The following is a 17,986-nucleotide window of genomic DNA, read 5'->3' on the forward strand; positions in this document are numbered from 1 at the left end:
TCAACCTGTTTCCTAATCAATTAATATTAACTTCATATCTGCTTTGTGAACCATCAATGTATGAGTTGATTTCAGGTCTACATTCAAGCTAATAGGATAGGGCCTAAAATCAATCTATTATAAATATACTTATTTCCAAAGCAGTATGTTCTCTTTTTTTAATCAAAAATAGGAGCGACTTCAAATACACCCCAAACCTTCTTTCTTTCCCCATACACTGGGGGAGTCAGGTTAGAGCAGTTTGTAGAGGTAGGTTGAATTCATGTGGTGGTGGGAAGGATGGGGGAAGTGGGAGGCTTTTTTTGTTTTTCATGGATCCTCGATGGTGTTCAACACTTACTTTCTGCAAAGCACTGTCTTGAGTACGTCAGAAAACCAAAAGGAGCTTTCGATCTAATGAGGGAGGCAGGTGGACATAAACTCTTTATAAAAGGGAGAGCAGGAAGGCGAACAAGGAAATAACTGGTGATGGTATGATTATGGAAAGGGGGAATGGATGACTACATGATTTAGTAATATTTATAACATCTATTAAGCACATTGTACAGAAAACTGGAGCAGCTACAATATAATAAGATCAGACCCAGTCCCACATGGGGCTCACAGTTTAAGGTGGGGAGAGAACATGCATCACATGGTCCACAGGAATCAAGTGACTTGCCCAAGGTCACACAGCAGGCAAGTAGTGGAGTTGGGATTAGAACCCAGGTGTCCTGACTCCCAGTCCTGTGCTCTTTCCATTAGACCACATTACTACTCTATGAGAATGAGGTATCTGTGCTTGGTAGTGCTCTGTATCAATCAATCAATCATTTATTGAGTACTTACTGTGTGCAGAGCACTATTTTAAGCATTTGGAACGGCATCATAAGCACCCCATTAATTGACTGCTATGCCTAAGTACTGGGAATGGCTGTTGGGTTGGAAAGATTTGGGATGTTAGGAATTAATCGGGGAGGCTTCCCTGAGGAGGTGAGTCTTCAGGAGGGATTTGGGATGGGGAAAGCTATAATCTGATGGATTTCTTTAAATGGTATTTGTTAGACACATACTGTGTACCAGGTACTGTACTAAACCATGGAGTAGATACAAGCTAATCATGTTGGACCCAATCCATGTCCCATATGGGACTCACAGTCTTAATCACCATTTCACAGATGAGGGAACTGAGACATAGACAAGTGAAGTGGCTTGCTCAAGGTCACACAGCACACAAATGGTGGAGTCAGGATTAGAACCCAGGTCCTTCTGACTCCCAGGCCCATGATTTCTCCTCTAGGCCACGCTGCTTTTCTGATTTGAAGGGGAGGGGAGTTAGAACCAGGCACCTTTTCCCTTTCCCAGCTACACTGCAGTAGATACAAGATAATCAAGTCAGACTGTTCCTGTCCCACATGAGGTTCATAATCTAAGGGGAACACATGAGTCAGGGCAAAAAAGAGAGTGGCAGAGTCCAAAGTAGGAACCAGGTCCTTTTGTGGACCAAAATCAGAAGTGATCCTTTTCCTCAGGTGAATATGGCAAGAAGGAGGCAGGTCCAGGATGGGGTGGAGGAGGAGGAAGAGGCAGGAAAACAAAACCCTTGTCTTTCTGGGACCAGGTCAACCCAGGCAGCCAGAGTCCAGACTAGAAATCAGGTTTTGCTAAGCAACAAATATTTTTATATTCATCTCCCCATTAGAGTAAGAGCTCCTTGTGGGCAGAGAATAGGTCATTTCCAAATCCTAGCCACTACATGTCTCCAAAAAACCCAAGCTAAAGAGGTTTTCCCTTTAAGAGAAGCTCCTCCCCATCTCTAATCAAATCCTCTACTTGTAGAGATTGTGTAACACATACACTTTCACAAAACCCTGCGAACTAGCAGAAGACAGAACTCTATCCAGAAGAAGTGAGGCCAAAAGAAGGTAATTAAAGGACATAATTAGCATTATTTATGAGGGGAATGGAGGTGGACACTGGAGTGCTGGGGGAGGGGAACAAAGATGGTGATAGGGCAATGGAGGGGAGGAGAGTGTTTAGTAGAGTGCTTAGTACGTGGTAGGCACTTAACAGACAAGTTCTGTGTGTAGAGCAGTACTCAACTCTTACTGTGTGTCAGACACTAAGCTCTGGAATAGATACAAGTGTGGCTCAGTGGAAAAGAGGCTGGGCTTGGGAGTCAGAGGTCATGGGTTCGAATCCCAGCTCTGCCACTTGTCAGCTGTGTGACTGTGGGCAAGTCACTTAACTTATCTGTGCCTCAGTTACCTCATCTGTAAAATGGGGATTAACTGAGACTCATGTGGGACAACCTGATTACCCTGTATCTACCCTAGCACTTAGAACAGTGCTCTGCACATACTAAGCATTTAACAAATACCAACATTATTATACAAGTTGATCAGGTGGGTCGTAGTCCCTGTCCCACAAGGGACTCACTGTCTTAATCTCCATTTTCCAGATGAGGTAACTGAGGCACAGAGAAGTTGTGACTTGCCCAAGGCCACATAGCAGACAAGTGGCAGAGCCAGGGATTAGAACCCAGATCCTCTGTCTCCCAGGCATGTGCTCTAACACCTAGGCCATCCTCCTTCACCTGCTACTGAGAGCCTTCAGCTCCTTTCTGGGAACAACATCATTGAGGAATCTGGCAACCTCTATCCCTAGCCTCAGAGGCAGGCTCAAGCCTGGAGGACAAATATTCCAGGACTTTTTTTTGAAACTGACAGGATCTCATCCGACACCCCCAGTTAAGCCCCACGCCTCATCTATCCCTGTAGAATTTAGCTCCTCGTGGGCCAGGATCACAATTACCAACTCTACTATATTGTATTCTCCCAAGTGTTTAGTTTAGTGCTCCGCACACAGAACTCAACAAATATAGATTGACTGAGCCACAACTTCCCTACTAGGCATCTCAGTAATCGGCTTGCAAAGAGCAGAACTGAGCCGCTCGAATGACCTCACATTTTATTTCCCTGCCCAATCCTTGAGGAAGGTTCGAATGAGTGGGGAAATCATAACAGTAATAATGATATTTATTGAGTGCTTACTAGGTGCTCAGCGTTGCGCTAAGCAATAGGGAGAATGCAACAGAATTAGTATGCACGATCCCTGTGCTCAAGTTCAGAATCTAGCCAGAAAGGCAGACACTAAAAGAATTTGTGGATAGGAGGAGGAAGAAAAAAGGATAAATACTTGAGTTAGTGTTTAAGTAATAGGGTGTGTGACTTTTTTTATATTTTTTTTATTGGGAGGGGTGAAAGAGCCAAAATGGTAGTGTGATGAGGTGGAGCAGGGTGGGGAGGAGAAGAGAGGAGGAAGAAGTAGAATGGAGGGAGAAGGGAGGAGAAAAAAGAAGGAGGAGGGAGGAAAAGGGGGTTGGATAAATCTCCCATCAGGATCCTTCACCCTTGAATAATTCAGGTAAGAAAAAGTGAAGAAAAGCCTGAGATGGAAAATGATTTAGGCAAAACTCAAGCAAATGCTGACAGGTCTTTGGCAGAAATTCAGGTGACCAAAGAGCAAGCCTCTATTTGTTTAAAAATGTAATTCAAAAAGCTCTACCTGTAAGGTTGCTATGGCTACAGTGAATCTGCTTGGGTCTGTGTCCTTCCCCTCCACACCCGCCCACAGGAAGCGGAAGCCATGGTGAAGCGAGTGGCAATCGTTGGAGCTGGGGTGAGCGGTCTGGCCTCCATTCGGAGCTGTGTGGAAGAGGGGCTGGAGCCCACGTGCTTCGAGAGGAGTCATCATGTCGGTGGACTGTGGCAGTTCTCGGTGAGTGAGAATTCGTTGCGGGGAGAAAAGGGAGAGGTGTTGGCCATAAACCCGTGTGATGCCGCCGCCCTAACCTTTTCGAATCAATGTGGCCACAACGTAGCGATGTCCAACCGAGACGATTGGGGTCACGTCAGGAATGTTGCACATTTGAAGACAGGCCCAATCAGTTAATCGGTGGTATTTATAGAGAGCTGATTGTCAGTCATCCAGTTAATCACTGGTATTTATTGAGTACTTTGTGCAGAATACTGTACCAGTGTGTGGAAGAGCACAGCACAATAGAGTCAGTGGATAGAATTCCGGCCACAAGGAGCTTATACTCTGCAGTGTGCAGAGCAATTATATTGAGTTGCCTTCCTTCCCACCTCCTATTCCCCATGCTAGCATTCTCCAGTCTGGCAGCGTTGCCAAGAGAAAGTGACTGTTTCAGTGAAAGCAACCTCAGTTCACCTGGAGCTCTCTCGTCTCCAAGTGCCCTATAGAAGCACGGTAGGGAGAGAAACCCTCTTCATCAGTGTCGGGGGAAAAATTTCTCTTTGCTGGCCCTGATATAGATCATGGGATGTGTTCTCTGGGTTGGGTGCACAGTGGATTTTGGACAGGTTCACCCCTCAGCTCACCCCTTTTGAGTAAATAGTCCAATTGTAGATTTGCCAAACCTAAATGAATGCAGGCTGTTAGCCGGCTGAGAGTGTGAATTTTAGCCAAAAGTCACTGCCCGACTCCAAAAGTAGCCCCAGAAAATCACGTCTGATTTGTCTCATTGTATTTGTAAAATTGGGCCTTCACTTTAAAAGCTGCCTAGAGACTGGTCAATAAAACGGAGTCCTTAGGGGATTGGATGGAATGTTCCGTTAGAGAGAAAAAGTGGCATAAAAGAGAAGAAACGAAGGATAGTGACATCACTTTGGGAAACAGAAATTTAAATATGGAGCCTCCCACTGTGATCCGTTTTATTTCACATGTTCATAAATGAACCGAATACCCCTCACAGCCATCTGACCTGGATTCCCAATCTTGTTCCTTCCAGGTCTCAGAGAGTTTTCAGTCAGGGCTAAACAGCCCGAAAAGGTGACTTTCTGGTCTGTTGGTTCTTCGAAGCCTGTCCTCTTCTCCGCCATCCCCAAAACCTCACTTTCTGTGTCCCTCTTGCTGATTCTGCCTTTGTTTCCTTTTCCAACCTTCGTGTTCTCCCCCTCTATACATTCTTGGACCAGGAACCTGCCCTGTAAAGCCCCACTCCCTGATTATCCCACCCCTTGTCCTACTTTGCGTACAGAGACCAGATTTGTTCCAGCTCAGAGAGACCCCAGGGAAGTAGGGCAGGTTAGAATTATCTTTAGCTAGTTTCAATGCACGTGTGACTGGTCACAGAGCAAGAGGTTTTCTGAACCTGTAGTCCATTAGAGTGTAACCTCCTCAACGTCAAGCAATGAGGGTCTCACTTCAGCTCTCCCAAGCACTTAGTACAGTTCTTTGCCCTCAACAGGAGCTCTATAAATATTATTGATTATACTCATCTTTGCTGTACGCCACTCGTAAAGTTCAGAAATTTTCACTCAGGACCGGCCGGGTTGGGAGAGTCTCTATGATTTTGTCAGCGAGGAAGATGGTTATTATTGTTGTTATAGGATTAATACTTGTTTCTCAACATTAATTGACCGATTCTTTTTATTGCCAAATCCAACCATTATGTTTCAGCAAAATCACTGACCAGCTATTCGCCAGGGAAAATGGAGCTGCCCAAGAGTAGCTAAATTCCTTTCAGCAATCCCTTCCCTCCATGTAACTGTGCATTAAAGACTCTCGCCTCTCCCCCAGGTAGTAGACTGGTCCCGCGAAGTGTATATCCTAAAGAAAACAATGAAAAATTACAGAGGCTGCAGTATCATTCACCTCAGCCCACCCAGTCTCCCAGCACTGGTACCATCCTCCCCAAAAGTCTGACATCATCTCCGTTGCATGCTGGGATGTCTTCTGCCATTTGATGTTGGCCTGTGCCTGCCAACCATGCTTTCTGCCACTCCGCACTTCACAGCCCCACAGCGCTGGTGGGGTATATGTTGTGTCCCAGTGGAGGTCTCTATGGCATCATTCACTGGTTGGTCCGCAATATCATTTCTGATTGCCTGTTGCTTTGCCAACCAGACTCCTCATCCTCACACCCACCAAGGCTAAGAGTTTATCTTCAAATCAATCAATCAATCTTCTATGATCGTATACTCTGATGTGTTTTAAGAACAGCTATTTGGACACAGAGAGTACAAGAAGCAGCGTGGCTCGGTGGAAATAGCCCGGGCTTGGGAGTCAGAGGTCATGGGTTTGAATCCCAGCTCTGCCACTTGTCAGCTGTGTGACTATGGGCAAGTCACTTCACTTCTCTGTGCCTCAGTTACCTCATTTGTAAAATGGGGACTAACTGTGAGCCTCATGTGGGACAACCTGATTACCCTGTATCCACCCCAGCGTTTAGAACAGTGCTCTGCACATAGTAAGCGCTTAACAAATACCAACATTATTTTTGAAATGTATTTGCAACTTCAAACAAGTCAGGAGACAGGACTTGCACACTTCTACAGGATTCTCCATTTTTAAAAATGTCATAGTCAAGTGGATACATCCGAGTTGTACTTTAGTGACTCCTATTTCAATTCATAATGGAAATCTTAGAAAATGAAAACCAAAGCCCACACATCTGGTCTCCTAATATCTTGATTTGTGTCTGACAGGAAATCCTTGTAACATGCCTGCAATTACAGGATTACAGTAGCTAAAGGAGGATGAGGTAGTGGTGACTTCTCACCTCATCTCTGCCCTTGATCTGTCATGACTTGAATTTGAAATTACAGGTTCGCTTGGGTCCATTTTGTAGTTAAAAATTTGTTAGTGTCATTCTGGCATCCCTGAAGGTTGTCATAGAGATGGTTCCTACAGATGGTTCCTTGGCCATGTCATTGTCACCTACCTTTGAGCCTTTCCAGCCTAACGCATTTCTGAGCATGCCAGACCAATGTTGCTAGGACAGGATCCATAAATGTTTGGGGCTCAATAGTCTTCCTCTTCCTCTCCTGCTTTCTCCCCAAGTTCTAAACTACTTTCCGCCCCACCTCCACACCCAGCAATGCACCCTTGATCTTCCTGGATCTTATTAACTCACTCCATGAATGTGCATAAATCAGGCTTCCGCTCAGTCTCAGGCCTGTCCATCCCTATTTCCAGAGATGAAATATAGTGCGTGGTGTTTGTATTGTATCTACTCTAGGGCTTAGTAAGCATGTGACAATCAGATCAGACACAGACTGTGAACTCCATATGGGACAGAGACTAAGAGGGAGAGAGAACAGATAGTTAATCCCCCATTAATCAAATTCCCCTGCTGAGGCCTTCATGGCACCGGGTTTGTGTCTGGTGATCCCATCATCACACGATGGGGAGGGGGTGGGGAAAGAGTTAACCCCAGATTAGGATGTTCCCAAGATGAAGAACCTACCAAGGTTGGGGGCACTGAGAGCGAAAGCCCCCCATTGTATGTAGATCCCCTCTAGGCTATAAATTCCTCTGGGAATTTTTTTTATGGTATTTGTTAATGCCATAGTTCCTGGCACTATTCTAAGCAAATATAATTATTTTTATTAATGTCTGCCTCCCCCTCTAGATTATAACCTCACTGTGGGCAGGGAATATGTCTGTTTATTGTAATATTGTACTCTTCCAAGTGCTTGGCACAGTGCTCTGCAGACAGTCAGCACTCAATAAATATGACTGAATGAATGAATGAGCCCTGGGGTAGATACAAGGTAATCAGGTTGGACACAGTCTATGTTTTAATCAGGTTGGACACAGTCTATGTTCCACATAGAGCCCACAGTCTTAATCCCTATTTTACAGATAAGGCAACTGAGGCACAGAGAAGTTAAGTGACTGGCCCAGTGTTATACAGCAGACAAGAGGCGGAGCTGGGATTAGAACGCACGTTCATTCATTCAGTCATATTTATTGAACACTTTCTGTGTGCAAAGCACTGTATTAAGCACTTGGGCACTGTACGTCTTTCTGATTTCCAGGCCCATGTTCTATCCACTAGACCACACTGTTCTCCCTGTGGGCAGGGAGCCTGTCTATCACCCAAGTGTTTACTACAGATATCTGCACATAGTAAGTACTCAATAAGTACGATTGATTGATTTGATTGAAATTCAAACTGAGCCAATAGGTAAGCATCATGGCTGCCTAGATCTCTCCCTGGTCAGTAGAATGACTCTCCCTATTCTTGGGTCTAGGATCTGTGCTCTGTCTCTTTCCCAGGAACATGCAGAAGAAGGCCGGGCCAGCATTTACCGGTCCGTGTTCACCAACTCCTCCAAAGAAATGATGTGTTTCCCCGACTTTCCTTATCCAGACCACTTCCCCGTTTTTATGCACAACAGCAAACTCCAGGAGTACATTGTCCTGTTTGCCCAGGAAAAGGATCTTTTCAAATACATACAGTTTAAGGTAAGGAGCCCCAAATACCCTGACCAAATCAACGTGTGTTTTATGCCAAGAATTGCTTCCCCCGCCCTCCCCCCCCGCCACAAGAAGTGTCACTCCAATGCAGCTGAAATCCATTCTACATCGCTAAACAATTTCAGTGTCTTGTACTTACTCAACACAAGGTTTTATTTTGGTAGAACATTAGGTAATGAGGGCTCATAATACACGATTAATGCCATATGGAATATTGGGCTTTATCTCCTCTCTCTATAACATTTTCTGACCATTTTTCCAATTCAAGGGAAATTCAGAGAATAGTTAACTCACCCACCGAGCTTTCAGTTCACAGACTATTTTCTCTGCTTCTCCTTTGAGACGTTTGTCCACAGCATCAAAAAACGCCCTGATTTCTCTACCACCGGACAATGGGATGTAATCACGGAAAAGGATGGGAAACATGAAACAGCCGTATTCGATGCTGTGATGATTTGTTCTGGACATCACGTTTATCCCAATCTACCAGTTGATTCTTTTCCTGGTAAGTATAGTTCTTGGAAAAGGACAAAGGTGTCACTCCTGGTATCCTGTTGGGTTTGCAAATGGAAATCTAAAATCTTTGGATCTAAAAGCAGATTTTACTTTGATGTAGCAAAGGAATAATTATGTTAAGACACTAAATCTCTAAGTCAAAGTTAAAACACAGTTGGTTTATTTTAAAATATTCAACATGTATGGACAGTTGGAAACAAGGAGAAAATCATCTTCAATTGTCTTTTTCCACTTCAAAAATAGCAGTCTTAGTATCTTTTGTCAATAAAGATGCCCTTAACAGAAAGGGTTTTGAATGAGTGTACACCCAAAGTCGTGGAGTTCCTTGATGGCTCACAGGTAAGCTAACTTTAAGGGAACCTCTTAAAAAGTAGCCCTCTGGAGAAGGAGTGTCTATCAAACTGTGAGCCGGAGGAAGTCGTTCAAGGAAAAAAAAAGGAAAAAAAATAGAATTTGATAAGGATTTACTATGTTCCAGACACTGTACTAAGAACTGGGGTAAATATAAGACAATCAAATTGGGCACCATCTCTGTTCTACATGGGGCTCACAGTTTTAATCCCCATTTTACAGATGAGATAATTGAGGCACAGAGAAGTTAAGTGACTTTCCCAGGATCACACAGCAGACAGGTGACAGAGCTGGGATTAGAACGCAGGTCCTCTGACTCCCAGCCCCATGATCTTTCCATTACTATTATTATTATCATAATTATTATATCAAGAACTTACTGTGTGTAAAGCTCTGTGCCAAGAGCTTGGGAGAGTACACTATAACATCAGTTGCATTCCCTGCCCACAGCAAACTCATACACTAGGGCCATACAGCTTCCAAGGAAGCCTTAAAATTCCTCATGTTACAAAGTGAAGGGATGCCAAGACAGTGATGTCCTGAGGAAAAATTCATCAAGGGTGTGTTGAAATGTTCAGTTATTTTATGTGTGGCCCATTATTAAACATATTTTCAACAAAGCAATGAAAAAGATTGAGTTCTGACACAACTGAGTCAGTTCATTTTCCTTTCAGGGCCGAATGAAGCCCAAATCCCAATTACGGAAAATGTTTTCCCAGAGAAGATTCATCCGACAGATGATCCAGCTGGGTTTTTGGTTTCCATCTGGAACTGGCAGTAATTGCCTGTCAGATGAAATGACCCAAAACTTGGCTGAAAACCCAATTCTTGCCAGTGGGTGTGTCTCATCCAATGTCACTCTTTCAGATGAAGGATTTAAACTAATTACAAGGAGTGAATCTCCCTGTTTCATTCAGCAAGTGAACTGACTTACCCTCCCTTTCTGTTCAGGACTAAAAGACTTCAAAGGCAGCTACTTCCACAGCCGGGATTATAAGGGGCCCGATGCATTTGAGGGAAAGAGAGTCCTTGTGATTGGCCTGGGGAATTCTGGTTGTGATATTGCAACTGAGCTCAGTCACAAAGCTGCACAGGTAAGATGTTTCACGGTGCTTTTTAGCTGTTAGCATGAAACAAAACAAAAACGGTCAAATGACTGGGAAGGGTTAGTCTTTACCATATGAGATTAGACTGTAAACCTGTCGAAGGGCAAGGACTGTCTCTATCTGTTACCGATTTATACATTCCAAGCGCTTAGTCCAGTGCTCTGCACATAGTAAGCGCTCAATAAATATTATTGAATGAATGAATTATAGAACCTTATCTAGATGAGTTTCCCCCTAAAAATGCAGTGAATAATACAGAGAGAATTTTCTACAAAGTTATTCATCACTCGAGTAAAGGGTATCTTAAAACTTGGCTTTTTCTTTTTATTATGGTATTTCTCAAGTGCTTACTATGTGTCAGGCACTGAATTTAGCCCTGCGTAAATGCAGGTTAATCAGGTTGGATACAGTCCATGTCTCATATGGGGCTCATAGTTTTGATCCACATTTTTCAGATGAGGTAACTGAGGTGCAGAAAAGTTTTAAAAAAAAAGTTAAAAGTTAAGATGGAACGATCATCTCGATTGTTTTCAAGTCAGGTCAAGAAGGATATACCCAGCAAGGGGTTAATCACCCCTAATGTCCTTTGGCTGAGAGACTCCATACATCGATCTGATTCTGGATCGTGATTATTCCTTCAAGGTTAGCTTGAGTGACTATTCGGTCAGGTCCATACTAACTTAACAATTTAGTAGTGTTGTTCAAGGAAATGCACCTATTTATTTGCATTAGTGAGAAACACCCAAACAATTTGGTTCAGCTCAAACAACCACACTTCCCCCCTTCAAAGTCCTACTGAAAGCTCACCTCCTCCAAGAGACCTTCCCAGACTAAGCCCCCCTTTTCCTCAGCTCCCCCTCCCTGTCGCCCTGACTCGCTCCCTTTGCTCTACCCCCCTCCCTGCCCCACAGCACTTGTACATATATGTACATATCTACAATTCTATTTATATTAATGCCTATTTACTTGTTTTGATGTGTATTTGTCTATAATTCTATTTGTTTCTATTCATTTGTTCATTCAATTGTATTTATTGAGCGCTTACCGTGTGCAGAGCTCTGTACTAAGTGCTTAGACAGTACAGTTCGGCAACAGGGACAGCGACTACCCAACAAAGGGCTCACAGTCAAGAAGGGTCACAGTTGATGCCTGTTTACTTGTTTTGATGCCTGTCTCCCCTCTTCCAGACTGTAAGCCTGTTGTGGGCAGGGATAGTCTCTCTTTATTGCTGAATTGTACTTTCCAAGAGCTTAGTACAGTGTTCTGCACACAGTAAATGCTCAATAAATAAGATTGAATGAATGAATCAGTCCAAGACCTCAGTGGGAGCTTTAAAATCTAATACACGGGAGTTTCTCTGCCCAAGTTCACTGGGGAAGTTTTCTAATCTGTTGTCATTATTTGGATGTAATCTTGTTCTTTTTTAAAAGTGAAGATGAGGAAAGTTTCAGACAGAGTCAGTGTTTACTGCCATTTTATCTAACAGCTCAATTCTGTACCCTTTCTACTTTATAGGTCATCATCAGTTCCAGAAGTGGCTCATGGGTGATGAGTCGTGTTTGGGATGACGGCTACCCTTGGGACATGGTGTATATAACGCGTTTTAAAAACTTTCTCCGAAACAACCTCCCAAAGTCCATCTCCAACTGGCTCTACGTAAAGCAGATGAATACCCGATTTAAACACGAGAACTACGGCTTGATGCCTTTAGACGGGTACAGTGTATTCTAGGCCCTTACATACTTTTGAATTTTACTGCAAACCTTTCGAAGATTATGAGAGCTAAAAAACAGTAGAGAAAAATCCTTAATTCTCATTCTTTAGGGAATAAGAACACTAAACATTGCCCCCGTCCTTTTGCTCCTAGTTGGAGAACTGTGCTTTAAAACAGAAATTAACAGGAACATTTCTGGAGTAATAGGATGATTCTGGGAGAAAAATCCACCATGCGCTATGCTCAGCTGATGTGCTAGAACAGCATAAGTCTAAGAAACATTTGCCATTTGGAATCTGATTTTACTAAATGAGCCTCATAATGGATAGAGCACAGGCCTGGGAGTCTCAAGGATCTGAGTTCTAATCCTGGCTCTGCCACTTGTCTGCTGTGTGACCTTGGGAAAGTCATTTAGCATCTCTTTGCCTCAGGTACCTCATCTGCAAAGTGGGGATTAAGACTGTGAGCCCCATGGGGGATGGGGACTGTGTCCAACCTGATGAGCTTGTATCTACCCCAAGTGCTTGGCACATAGTAAGAGCTTAATAAATGCTCCAATTATTATTATTATTTCTATTATTATTATTATTCAGGACTGATAACCAATGAGCATTTCTGATTGACTGCAAATTCCAATTCAAATCACGTTACTTCCACATGTTTTTCTGCTTGTCTGTTGAAGGGGAGACATCAGTCAGCCAATCAATAAATCAGTGGGATTTACTGAGTGCTTACTGTGAAAAGAAGCAGCGTAAAGACCATTGGCCTGGGAGTTAGAGGTTCTAATTCTGACTCTGCCAGTTGTCTGCTGTGTGACCTTGGGCAAGTCACTTAGTTTCTCTGGGCTTCAGTTCCCTCCTTCCTCCTTAGACTGTGAGCCCCATGTAGAACCTGCTTATGTTGTATCTACCTCAGTGCTTGGCACAAAGTAAGCATTTTACAATCATTATTATTATTGTTATTGTCATTACTACTATTACAATAGAATTGGTAGAAAGGATCCCTATCCTCAAGGAACTACAATTAAAAGAAGCAGCCCGGCTCAGTGGAGAGAACCCGGGCTTGGGAGTCAGGGGTCGTAAGTACTAATCCCGGCTCTGTCCCTTGTCTGCTGTGTGCCCTTGGGCAAGTTACTTAACTTCTCTGGGCCTGTTATCTCATCTGTAAAATGGGACTTAAAACTGTGAGCCCCATGTGTGACAACCTGATTACCTTGTCTCCCCACCCCCAGCACGTAGGACAGCACACAGTAAGTGCTTAGCAACTACCATCATTATTATTATTATTACAATCCGGTGGATCTTTGTCTTTTCTCCCCGGACAGAACTTTGCGGAAAGAGCCCGTGTTCAACGATGAGCTTCCAGCCCGGATCATCTGTGGCAAGGTGACGGTCAAGCCCGACGTGAAGAAATTCACAGAGACCTCAGCCGTGTTTCAGGATGGGACGGTGTTTGAGAACATTGATTCTATCATCTTCGCAACTGGCTACAGTTACGCGTACCCCTTCCTTGATGGAAGCATCATCAGAAGCAGAAACAATGAGGTCACCTTGTATAAAGGCATCATTCCTCCTCCACTCGAGCAGCCGACCCTGGTGGTGATTGGCCTTGTCCAGTCTCTTGGAGCAGCTATCCCCACCATGGACCTGCAGGCCCGCTGGGCGGTGAGAATAATAAAGGGTAAGTGGTGGTGATGATGATGGCATTTGTTAAGCACTTACTATGTGCCAAGAACTGTGCTCAGCATTGGGGTAGATATACAAGAGTATCAGATTGGGCACAGTTCCACATGGGGATAATTCATTCATTCATTCAATTGTATTTATTGGGTGCTTACTGTGTTCAAAGTACTGTACTAAACACTTGGGAGTATTTTGAACAAATTCCCTGGCCACAACAAGCTCACACTCTAGAAGGTGACACAGGCATTAATGTAAATAAATCAATAAATACATTACAGATATATATACGTACGGGCCGTGGGGCTGGGAGGGAAGGATGAATCAAGCAGCGTGGCTCAGTGGAAAGAGCCCATGTTTGGGAGTCAGAGGTCATGGGTTCGAATCCTGACTCTGCCACTTGTCAGCTGTGTGACTGTGGGCAAGTCACTTAACTTCTCTGTGCCCCAGTTACCTCATCTGTAAAATGGGGATTAACTGTGAGCCTCACGTGGGACAACCTGATTACTCCATATCTACCCCAGTGATTAGAACAGTACTCTGCACATATTAAGTGCTTAACAAATACCAACATTATTGTTATTGTTATTATTATGAAGGAAGAAAGTCAGGATGATACAGAATGGAGTGGGAGAAGAGGAGAGGAGAAGAAAGGAGGATTTAGTTAGGGAAGGCTTCTTGGAGGAGAAATGCCTTCAATAAGAATTTTAAATGGGAGAGAGCAATTATCTGATATGAGGAAAGGGGGCATTCTAGGCCAGAGGCAGGATGTGGGCAAGAGGTCAGCAGTGAGATGGATGAGATTGAAGTACAGTGAGAAGGTTAGCAATAAATCATGATATAAGAAGGGGAGAATGTAGATCGTTTATCCCCCTTTTACAGATGGGGAAACTGAGGAACAGAAGTCAAGTTACTTGCCCCAGTTAGCACAGCATGTCAGAGATAGAACCCAGGTTCCTGCTTCTGGTCTTATGCACGTCCCAGTAGGCCATGCTGCCTACCATAGGGAAGCACTAATTGGATGAAGGGAGAGGGTGTGCCTCAGGGAAGGTTTCTGGGAAAATTATCATAATCACGTCTGCAGCAGCATTCATTCCAGTGAACTCTAATAGCGTTGTTACAAAATACTGTTTTCCCAGCCACTAACGAAGGACTCTTAGTGAACCTCCTCAGGAAACAGATGAACAGAGGGGAAAAGGAATCTGACTAATTTTACAGTGACTGAAACCGAAGATTAAAATTGTGCTTTCTCCTTTGTGATCAGAGGCAAGAATCATACTCGGCTGTTTCATCACCCCATTACCATGTAGTCCTTATCAGCTGAGAAACACAGTTCATTTAGCGCCATGTGTTAAATGGCAGTTTACCATTCTCATTTTCTTTTCTAGGACTGTGCCATTTACCCTCTGTGAAAGACATGATGGATGACATTGATGAGAAAATGGGGAAAAAACTCAAATGGTAGGAATGGCTCTTTCTAAAGGTGCTTTCAGTCCCCAAATGAAACTCCTTTACTCATCAACAAGCCTGGTTCCCTGCAATTTATTCTAGAAATGATCACTGTGGTATGTGTTAAATGCTTACTTTGTGCTAAGCACTCAGTGTTGTGTTGGATTTGAAACGATCAGTTCAAACACAGTCCCTGTCCCAGATGGGGCTCTCAGTCTAAGCAAGAGGGAGAACAGGTATGGAATTCCCATTTTACAGATGAGGAAGCCGAAACACTGGGAAGTGAATTGACTTCCCCACGGTCACGTAGCAGACAAGTAGCAGAGCCAGGATTGGGACCCAAGTCCTCTGTCTCCTAGGCACCGTCTCTTTCTACTAGTCCGCACTACTTCTCTTGATGATAATAATAATGATAGTATTTGCTAAGTTCTTATTATGTGCCAAGCACAGTACTAAGCCCTAGAGTAGATACATGATAATCAGATCTCACCTGGGACTCACAGTTTGAATAGGCGGGAGTACGGGTATTGAATCCCCATTTTGCAGATAAAAGAACTGAGGTCCAGAGAAGTTAAGTGACTGACCCAGGTTCAAACAGCAGACAAGTGGCCATGCTGGGATTAGAACCCAGGTCCATTCACCGCCCACCCCTCCCCCCGATCAAGCCCATGGTCTTTCCACTAGGCCATGCTGTTTCTCTCTCAAAATGTATCTCCTGCCCTTCTACCCATTTCATTCTATCAGCCTGTTACCATCTTTCGCTCATCCTCTCGTTCTCGTGAGCCACTCACAGAATACAGAGAGTTTGCTTAACTCGGGAAACTGATCCACGGTTCCCCTCCATCAAAGAGTGGTATTTGCTGAGGGACTCTGTGTGCAGAGCCCTGCACTAATCTCTTGGAAAAGAACAGTCAAGTTTAAAGACACGGATCCTGCTCTCTTCTCCAGTCTAATGGGGAAGACAGACATTAAACAGCTTTCAGGTAGGAGGAAGCAATGGAGTTCAAAGCTACGTACTTAAGCTCTCTGTGCCTCTTCAAAGATGAGTACTTAAGCCCTCTGTGCGTATTTGTGTGTGCAGAAGTGAAGGGGATATAGTAACAGTGGTATTTTGTGCCAGGCACTATACTAAGCCCTGGACACTGTACTAAGCGCTGATGAGGCGATGAGAGGTTAATCAGGGAAGGCCTCCTAGAGATGTGATTTCAGAAGGTCTGTGAAGATGGTGAGACTAATCAACTCAGCGCCTAGTGATTCACAGGAGTGTGCTCCTTTCTTCCTCAAGGTACGGTCAGAGCCAGACTCTACAGACGGATTACATCGTCTACATGGATGAGCTTGCCTCTTTAATAGGAGCAAAGCCCAGTATGCTCAAGCTGTTCCTGAGCGACCCCAAGCTGGCCACTGAGGTGTATTTTGGGCCATGCAGCCCGTATCAGTTTCGCCTGAGCGGCCCAGGGAAGTGGGCTGGAGCCCGAGATGCCATCCTGACCCAGTGGGACCGGACGCTGAAGCCCATGTGCACGCGAGTTGTCAGTGCTCCTCAGAAGCCTCGCCCGTTCTTAAAGATTCTCAGGCTCCTTTGTCTACCTCTTCTAGTTCTTGTGGCCTTGCTGGTATTCACCTGATGATTTAGTAATCTTTTAGTGGTTTTAAACAAGGTGCCTAGCAATTCCTTGGGAAGGAACCGCATTAATAAAAATCATGGAGAATTCAACATTTCCTACTTTCCCAATCTTCATCTTCCCCACGTGCAGGACTGTCCTAGATCAGCTGTGATCCGGTGAAAACAAGCAATTTTACACCAGCTGTGGCTATCCTATAATCAGGACCTTGGGAAGAAGTCTCAGATCCTCAGATGCATCAGGCCTGAAAAGGGTCCTGTATTCCACTTTCAAAGGTATAACAGGAAAGAAAATCCAACTTCCAAATGGTTTCAGTTCATACCCTCTGTCCCTGTCAGCATTTTCTTCCTTCTAAGAAGCCCAAAAATTTGAGTTGCCCTTTTGTTTGACTAACAGAAAAGAGCTCAAATATCTACACATGCTACTTTCCTTCAAAGAGGCAATCAGACCATTAATTGTCTTTAATCCCCATTTTACAGATAAGGTAATTGAGGAACAGAGATGTGAAGTGACTTGATGGAGACTACACAGCAGACAAATGGCAGAGCTGGGGTTAGAACCCATGTCCTCTGACTCCCAGGCCAGTGCTTTAAAGCACCACAAGACCACACTGCCTCTCCTCAGTAAGATCCCCCCAGGCTAGATTTATTCGGAGTTCTCAACCTGTTGTCTTTCCTATAATTCCACCTCCCGGAGAAGTCTTTTTATCAGATGAAAACTAAATATGTGATTTATGTGACTGAGTCACGTGTGTTTACTTCAGCAATTTTGCATTGTATGATGTTACGAAATACTTTTTTTGGCAGATCCTCTGCCACTCTAAATCCTCAATCCAACAGGCTTTTTCTCTAGTAGACTACTAGTTAAGTCTTCTGACCTGCTGCGTATATTAATTATTTCGTGTGTGTGTGTGTATGCTTATGAGACAGTTCCACCACTTGTCTGTCATGGGCAAGTCATTTAACTTCTCTGTACCTCAGTTATGTGTAAAATGGGGAATAAGACTTTGAGGCCCTATGTGGAACAGGGACTATGTCCCACTCAGTTATTTTATATTTACCTCAGCTCTTAGTACAGAGCCTGTCACATAGTAATCACTTAACAAATACCATAAAAGAAAAGGAGATGAGAACAAAAATTATGTTCTCGTTCTCTTTTTCTCCCATTAATTCGGTTCGACTGTTACCAAATTCACTCAACATGCCTAAAAAGTATGGTTTAATTCAAGTTTCAGTTATCTCCCTCACTTGCTGCCTTAGCTGGTTTGAAAGAGTACAG

At 43.9% G+C, this 17,986-nt stretch overlaps 1 protein-coding gene across 1 annotated transcript; it reads left to right on the forward strand.

Moving 5' to 3' along the window:
* The first annotated feature begins 1,821 nt into the window (after positions 1-1,821).
* On the forward strand, positions 1,822-17,444 carry LOC100084402 (flavin containing dimethylaniline monoxygenase 3). The gene is made up of 9 exons (XM_001514845.4): positions 1,822-1,904; positions 3,616-3,759; positions 8,068-8,256; positions 8,611-8,773; positions 10,087-10,229; positions 11,757-11,956; positions 13,280-13,635; positions 15,023-15,095; positions 16,369-17,444. The coding sequence occupies exons 2-9, from the start codon at positions 3,628-3,630 to the stop codon at positions 16,709-16,711; spliced, it is 1,599 nt and encodes a 532-aa protein (XP_001514895.1). The 5' UTR covers positions 1,822-1,904; positions 3,616-3,627; the 3' UTR covers positions 16,712-17,444.
* The last annotated feature ends 542 nt before the right edge of the window (positions 17,445-17,986 follow it).

This window comes from Ornithorhynchus anatinus, chromosome 16, assembly GCF_004115215.2.
Source record: "Ornithorhynchus anatinus isolate Pmale09 chromosome 16, mOrnAna1.pri.v4, whole genome shotgun sequence".
NCBI classification, from domain to species: Eukaryota; Metazoa; Chordata; class Mammalia; order Monotremata; family Ornithorhynchidae; genus Ornithorhynchus; species Ornithorhynchus anatinus.

Coding starts and splice junctions, on each gene's coding strand:
- LOC100084402 (XM_001514845.4), top strand. CDS start 3,628: ATGGTGAAGCGAGTGGCAATCGTTGGAGCTGGGGTGAGCGGTCTGGCC. Junction 8,257..8,610: donor TCAAATACATACAGTTTAAG/GTAAGGAGCCCC, acceptor TTCTCCTTTGAG/ACGTTTGTCCACAGCATCAA. Junction 8,774..10,086: donor ACCAGTTGATTCTTTTCCTG/GTAAGTATAGTT, acceptor CTTTCTGTTCAG/GACTAAAAGACTTCAAAGGC.